The sequence below is a fragment of the Aptenodytes forsteri genome, unplaced genomic scaffold (assembly GCF_000699145.1).
Source record: "Aptenodytes forsteri isolate BGI_AS27 unplaced genomic scaffold, ASM69914v1 Scaffold15, whole genome shotgun sequence".
Classification (NCBI taxonomy): domain Eukaryota; kingdom Metazoa; phylum Chordata; class Aves; order Sphenisciformes; family Spheniscidae; genus Aptenodytes; species Aptenodytes forsteri.
This window is the reverse complement of record NW_008795129.1, coordinates 10,645,085-10,652,479: the sequence shown is the minus strand read 5'-3', so window position 1 is coordinate 10,652,479 and position 7,395 is coordinate 10,645,085. Positions and strand designations below refer to the sequence as shown.

The window sequence follows — 7,395 nt, the reverse complement described above, 5'->3', positions numbered from 1 at the left end:
CCCACCTGCCCCCACACCTGCGTCTTTCTAAGCAGCAGGGTGATGATTTAATGGCAGTCACCCTCCTCAGGAACGGTCCTCTGGCTGTCTCAGATGTTGAGGGTTGCCTTAAAATGAAGATTCAAAGTCTCTTTTGGGTTTTGCGGTCAGCCAGCTGCCATAACATGCAGACAACACAGAGATGTGGGAAAGGGAGAAGCAAAAGGAAAAGCTGTGAAAGTCTCCAGGCTCTGCAGGCCAGAAGGAGTTGGTAAAAGGAACCCGGATCCCGGGGACTCAGAAAGACCACTGCAGCATGCGGTCAGCTCAGCTGCCAGATGCTGCAAGTTCCCAGGCCTGGAGCACTGTTGGTGTCCTGGGCCTCCTTGCTGGGTGGCCCATGAGAAAAAGGGTACTGTCTTCTCTGGCTCCTGAGGGACCAGCCTTTGCTGGACTTTTTGGCAGCATTCGGCAGGCTTGTTCTTGGCAGGAGAGGTCTGTTGCACCAAAGTAATGTCTTTAGTGGGTCCATATGAGCTTGTCTCTGTTGATGTGCACTGATAAAGGCTGTGGTTTCTGAGCAACGGCTGTGGTGTCCTGCAGTGACTCTGTGACAGTGGCTTTCCTGCATCTCCCCTTTGATCTCTTTCTTGGGTCTTCCTCTCCTCCCTTCCCCAGAGCCCAGGCAGTTCCAAAGCCCTTTTGGTCACTGCTTTGGTCTGTGGTGTTGTGCAATGGCACCAAGTTAACAATTAACTGCGTGTCATCAGGGATTTTGTCCCAACACCACTTGAGGTTGTGCGGGGACTTTTGACCCAAGCATCCACTCAGGACTCTCACAGCCAGGCAGAGCGAGGGGAAGGAGTCGCCGTCTCTTCTCCCCTGAGCCATGTCGGCAGCCCTGGAGGAGTTCTGCGGCTCTGTCTTTTGGGTGAGTGGCTGCATCACCCCCATCGCCCGTTCTTGGGGTAGGACGCCCAGTGGAATGGGAGAGCAGTAGATCCCCAGGCTCACAGCTTCTTCAGCCAGTGGGACCCAACTGCCAGCGGTCAGCAGAGGTTCTGGTATTTATCCAGAACTGCCATGGCACTGAGCGCTGTGCACTGCCTGCGTGGTATCCACGAGACAACGATGCAAATGACAGTTCCCTGAGTGAGCCCTGTCCTGTTTTAGCCCCACAGCCCAGTTGGGGACACAGGACACCCTGCACGGACCTCTTGGGGAATGATTTGGGTCCAGCTGCTGCAACTGGCTTGGCTCCAGCAAGGGGTGGTTGTGGGGGAGGCCCTCCCAGGTTCAGGCAGATAGATGGGTAGGGGGACATCACACGGGACCTTGGTTGAGTGCTGAAATGCTCAGCCAGGAAGGTGGGTGTTGAGGAGGGGGGCGTGATGGGGTGGAGGAGGATGGGCAGGAACTATAGGAGTGCTGGCTCTTGCGCTGTGAGCCAGGTGAGGGTCAAGCCACCCCAAGTGACTTCCGTCTGTCCTTGCTGCCCCCAGAACGCCTCCTACCTTGCTCGTCCGGATGCCGACCTGCCCGTGTGCTTCCAGCAGACTGTGCTGGTCTGGGTCCCCCTTGGCTTCTTCTGGATTTTGGCTCCATGGCAGCTCCTGCCCATGTGCAAATCGAGAGCCAAGAAATCATCTGTGACCAAACTCTACATCATCAAACAGGTAGAGTGGGGCTGAGGGGGCACAGAGGGCAGGCTGGAGCAGCCTGGGATGGAGGGGTGATGAGTGGAAAGCGTGTGGGATGGAGAGATGAGAAGTGTAGGAGAGAAGGAGCAATGGGCTAGGGTACCACATGGGGCTGAAACGTAAAGGGGGACAGAGGGGATAACAGGGACAGAGGGGATAACAGGGCTGGGATGTACTGGGAGGGAGGGCAGGCAGAGGTGAGTACTGGAGCCTATCATCTTGTGGGCTGTTATCCTCCAAGCTTAAAATGATGGCAGTGCTCCAGCTTCACAGGGCCCTAGAAAGCTTTTCCAGGCCAGGTTTGGGTTGGAAAGGGTGTTAACGGTGTATGAGACACCGTGCTTTTATGCCCAACTGTGTTGTCTCCCAGTGGTTCCCAGTGCCCACGATGGGCTGGGTCTCCCCTCACGGCTGCTCCCCTCTCCCCGCAGGTGCTGGCTACCTTGCTGATGCTGACGGCAGTGGCAGAGTTGGCCCTGGCATTTGTAGAGGACACAGAGCAGGACCCCCTGCCAGCTGTCCAGTACACAAACCCCAGCCTATACATCGCCACCTGGGTAAGGGATCAGCCGGTAAATGTGCTGTGTGTCACCAAAGAGACAGGGTGTGAGGCCAAGCAGCAGAAAACTTCCCATAGCACAGAGATCAGCTGGAAGCCATGTCCACGAGGAAGCGTAGCCTGGAGGATGGGTAGGGGCTAGCCCTGAACGTGTGTGGGTGGTGCACAAGGGCGATAGGTTGAGGGCAGGAGTCTGGTCGTACGGTGCTCCCTCCTTTTATCCTTAAAACTGGGAGAGAGACTATGCCTGTGCGCATAGCTGAGTTTTCTGGCAGAAGCCTTAGTAGCAGCAGTATGGGTTTCACAGGGCTGATTGCACAGCGTGAACATCAGACCATGGCTTGCTGCTCTGATGTCTCACAGCTTCCCATGGGTTACAGCTCAGTTTTGTGTGGAGAGTCGAGAAGTGCCATAGGATACCCAGGCAGAGGAGAAAGCTGAGGACATAGGGGCTATTAGCTTGATGGAATATGTGTATGGAAGTTGCAGATATTTTGTATGAGACAGGGGATATTCTAGCAGTCTTAACAAAGCCAAAACGCTCAGGACCTACACTTAAACGCAAAACTAACACCTCAATTTGCTATCCTTCATATTTTGTCATGTCATTTAGTTTCACGTGCAGAGTTCATGTGAGATACAAGCCAAGGAGACTACCCAGAGAGGCTGTGCTGCTGGGTCTCTGATCTGGCATCCAGGTCTGGAGGCAATACGCAGGAGACAGGGTGTGACCCCTCACGGCTGGGCATATCTGAGAATCTGGGGTGACAACTAAAAAGAGAAATAGTGCCCTGCTGTAATGTCAGTGTGTCTTCAGACCTTGCTTTTTCAATGAGGAGCCTGATCTTATGTCTTCCTGAAATAGACCTTCACCCTGTGCAACTAACTCCGAAGCTTATGTAGGGTTGGCAGCGACCTCAGGCACTGGGAGCTCAGTGTCTTCAAGGCAGAGAATCCCAGCAGATCACGTGTGTTGGCGTCCTGGGATACAAGCTCCAAAGGCACGTTTAGAGTCCAGACCTAGTTCTGCAGCCCTACCTGAACCTCTGACTGATTTTCTTTCCCCCAGCTCCTGGTCCTGCTCATCCATGATGCGCGACGCTTCTGCTTGTGCAGAGACTCGGGGATACTTTTCTGCTTCTGGACACTGTCCCTGCTCTGTGGGATATTGCCATTCCAGTCACTCTTCCGGAGAGCCATGCAGGTTGGGTTTGGCAGGAAGCTCTGCGCCTCCCCATGGTCTTGTTCTGTCCCCAAAGAAGGTCCCTTCAGACCTCATCTCTTGACAAGCTCTCAGTGGTATCACTGAGGTCCCAGCTGCCCTAGGGACCTTGGAGAACCAGAAGAGACCTGAGAAGGAATGGCTCTTTGAATTCATCCTGTCTCTTTGGGGAGGCATAAGCTCTCCAGTACCAATTTCTCCCCTTATGGACTTATGGGAGGAAGTCAGGGAGAAGCTGGGAGGGGTGGCGAAGGGAAGCTGAGCCAGGACCCAGAGCGAGTTTTGCACTGCCCTGTTGGGCTCAGCCATGTTCACTGTCCTGAGGATGGATCTTGTCTCTGAGGGCCAGGCGGCCTTGAGAAAAGCCCCAACAGTGACCCTGGGTTCTCCATTCCTGCAGGCACCAATCTCCGACGTGCCACGGTTTGTCCTTTTCTTCATCTTCTACGGGCTCCAGCTGTTGCTTTTTCTTGTCTCGGGTTTCTCAGACGTTGCCCCAGAAACAAAGGAAATCAGGAAGAAGGTGTGAGGTCCATGCGGGAGTGGGCTTGGGGTACCGCATCCCAGCTGGCGTTGCGTGGGGCAGGGTGGGTTCCATGCAGAGACTCCTCCTGGCCCCTGTGGGAGGGAAGACCTGAGGGCTTCAGCAAGGGGCACAGCGAGAGCTGGAGCCTGCAGCATGGGGCATCTGCATGTGTGTCCAAGGGGGGCTGCTTCTGCCTGCGAGATGGGGTTCCTGGGGCTGGAGCTGGCACAGTTTGAAACCTCTGGGGTTGCTTAATGGCTGGGGGTGCTGAGTGCCACTTTGCTTTGTACCCTAGAACCCAGAGGTGACAGCCTCCTTCCTGAGCTCCATCACCTTTGAATGGTACACTAGGTGAGCAGGGCTCCGTGAAAGGTTGGGCTGGTGAAATGCTGGGGTGCTTTAGGGCTGGGCCAGTGCTGTTTTGGGGAGCCTGCAGCACAGGCTGCTTGGAGTTAGTCGTGAGAGGCACTATGTTTGGTGCAGTCTGTGCAGCCTGAGCTCATGCTGGGTGTGAAGGCTCTGCATCTGCAGCAAGGACTCTCCCTCGGGTGTAGTGTAGGAGAGATGCTGAGGGGAGATTTCTCTGCCCCACAGCATGGTTTTCAAGGGCTATCGCAAGCCCTTGGAGATAGAGGATATCTGGGAATTGCAAGGTAAAGACAAGACGCAGGCTATTTACGCTGTTTTGGAGAAGAACATGAAGACTGCAGTGAGGAAGGCCCAAGCAGAACTGGAGAAACGGAAACGCAAGAAAAGATGCCGGGAAGGTGACCCAGACCATGGGAACAACATGAGCAAGGCCCAGAGCCAAGACATCCTAGTGCTGGTAAATCCTTTCCTACTCTTGGCCTTGCATGGGACTGAGAGATCCAGGTCCAGCCTTGGGGAGTAGGGTCACCTCACCTCCCTGCAGCCCCCTTTGCTGGATTTTCCCCTCTTTGATTCTGCAGGGCCATGGGCAAGGAGGGGGGAACCCATGACAGGGTCTTCCCTGTCCTTGGTAGATCCCATGTTTTGAGAGACCAAGAAAGTCACCATCCTTCTGCCCTACAGGAGGACAGAAACCACCCTCAAGTCTGCAGTACAAACAGTTCCCTTATCTCTGTCTTTCCCTACCCCAGATACTTCCCAGCAACGAGGTCAGAGTGAACATTACTCTATGATCACCCCTGGCCTCAGATTCTTCCTGGGGTGCCTGATTTTTGGCCTGGGAGGTTCAGGCTGGTTTGGGGTTTGCAACAATTGTCTTTGGTGCACAAGAGAGGTGTTAGTACTGGGGGTGTATGACATGAGGAGAGATCAGTGAGAGGGAACATGACAGGAGGTAAAGCTATGGCTTTATTCAGGATACCTGATCTGGGGTCTGTGGCACTGCCCTGGAAGCATCCTTTCAGGTGCAGGAAGCCTGCACAACCAGCTCCTTTACTTCTGTGTGGGCTTCTCTCTAGGAGGAGAAACAGCCAAAGAGGAAAAAGAAAGGGAACTCCGGCCCTCGCAAGGATTTCCCCAGGGGTTGGTTGGTGAAAACCCTGTGCAAGACCTTCTGGCAGAACCTCCTGTTATCGGTGGCTTTCAAGCTCGTGCATGACGGACTTGTGTTTGTCAGCCCCCAGCTGCTGAAGTGAGTCCTTTCTCTCTGTCCCTGTCCATGCCCTGTCCTGGCTTTGCATCCAGCCCCACCACCTCCCTGTGTGCACTGCATCCAACCCCACCACCTCCATATGTGTACCTCTCCCAGCCCCACACCCTGGGGACTTTTTGTGCCCTCACCAAAGGTGTGAGAATGTGTTGGGTTACAGTTTAATAAAGAACTGATCTGACCTGGCTGCCAGCTCTTATGGGCGATATCTTGCTCCCTGTTCCCTACATCCTTTGTTATGCAGTCCCGCTCCCTCCCTGGAGACAGTCCTGGCTCTTCTTTGGGGCCCTTCATGAGTCAGTCCAGCTCAGCCCAACAGGACCTGCCCAGTTTGTTTTGCAGAGCTGCACAGTCTCTGTGGATGATCTGACATTAGTGACCCACTGCTGTACATGAAATGCAGTGTCCCCTGGCAGAACAGGGACACCCAGCAGAACAAGGGTCCCCAGCTTGCTGAGCATCGAGCCAGCTGTCTGGGGCAGGGTCTCTGCCACTGCTCTCGTGAGGATGCTCTCCCTGTGTTGGTTTGGAGCATCCTGCTCAGGTCTGTCTCAGTAAGGTGGGGGTCTCATGGGCGTCTTTATCCTCCAGGCTGCTGATCACCTTTGTGTCGGATGAGGAGTCCTTTGCCTGGCAAGGCTACCTGTACGCCATCCTGCTCTTTCTGACGGCGCTGATCCAGTCCCTCTGCCTGCAGCAGTACTTCAGCTTGTGTTTCCAGCTTGGCATAAATGTGCGTGCCAGTCTCATCGCTGCCATCTACAAGAAGGTTGGTATGGCCCTGTCATCACCCCCGTTGGCTTCCTCCAAGCTGGGCTGGGGATACCAGTATCCATTGCCTGCCCCATCAACCTGGGGCAACTGGGGTGTGTGCCCTTTACTTCCCAGGAAGACACAGGGAGAACTTGGCTTTTGGGACACCCACCCAGTGCAGGGGACACTGTGGGTGCTAGTTCTGCCTGGGACCTGGGTGCTGCATCTGTGTGTTTGACAGCTACCAGGGGCTGAGGGAGGTTACTCTTCAGAGCAGCACAACGCCTAGAGCAGCTGCCGCTGGGATTCCTGCACGGGGATGTGTTTCTTTGTCCCCAGTGTCCAGTGGCTCCCGGTGTGCAGGCTGTGATGACAGCACCCGTGGCCAGTAGAGAGGCACCAGGAGCAGTTTCAGCCTGGCCTGCTGATTCCCTGCTCTGCGCCATGCTGCTGGCAGCCAGGCTGCTCCCAGACCGGCTTGTGGTGACTATGCTTTCTCTCTTCAGGCACTCACCATGTCCAGTGCCACCCGCAAGGAGTCCACAGTGGGAGAGACTGTGAATCTGATGTCGGCTGATGCCCAGAGGTTCATGGACATGGCCAACTTCATTCACCAGCTGTGGTCATCCCCCCTGCAAATTATCCTGTCCATCATCTTCCTCTGGGGAGAGCTGGGCCCCTCTGTCCTGGCTGGCATCGCAGTCATGGTGCTGCTCATCCCCATAAATGGGTTCCTGGTCGCCAAGGCCAAAACCATTCAGGTCAGTGGTGGGTGCAAGATCCTCCCTGGCCTCCCACTCCTGAGGCCCACTGTTGCTCCCCTCACTTGTTTTCCACACTCCCCTATCCTTCTCTGTTATGCTGCGGACCTTTCCCAGCCTAGGAAGTTCATCTGACTTGGGCTGGAGGTGTTTCTAGCCTGAGCCGTGGGATGGTCAGCTGAGATGAGCAGGAGGCAGATGAGATCTGCTCTACCATCTATTGTGGTTTAACGGCAGTCGGCAACTGAGTACCACA

At 55.1% G+C, this 7,395-nt stretch overlaps 1 protein-coding gene across 1 annotated transcript in view; it reads left to right on the top strand.

Moving 5' to 3' along the window:
* Positions 1 to 868: 868 nt before the first annotated feature.
* The window catches only part of ABCC2 (ATP binding cassette subfamily C member 2), a 17,953-nt gene continuing 11,426 nt past the window's right edge, over positions 869 to 7,395 (top strand). Inside the window, exons 1-10 of the mRNA XM_009278032.1 lie at positions 869 to 910; positions 1,482 to 1,655; positions 2,111 to 2,236; positions 3,308 to 3,442; positions 3,861 to 3,983; positions 4,282 to 4,337; positions 4,581 to 4,812; positions 5,438 to 5,607; positions 6,217 to 6,394; positions 6,885 to 7,139. Coding sequence (XP_009276307.1) covers positions 869 to 910; positions 1,482 to 1,655; positions 2,111 to 2,236; positions 3,308 to 3,442; positions 3,861 to 3,983; positions 4,282 to 4,337; positions 4,581 to 4,812; positions 5,438 to 5,607; positions 6,217 to 6,394; positions 6,885 to 7,139 — 1,491 coding nt within the window. The remainder of the gene's footprint in view (positions 911 to 1,481; positions 1,656 to 2,110; positions 2,237 to 3,307; positions 3,443 to 3,860; positions 3,984 to 4,281; positions 4,338 to 4,580; positions 4,813 to 5,437; positions 5,608 to 6,216; positions 6,395 to 6,884; positions 7,140 to 7,395) is intronic.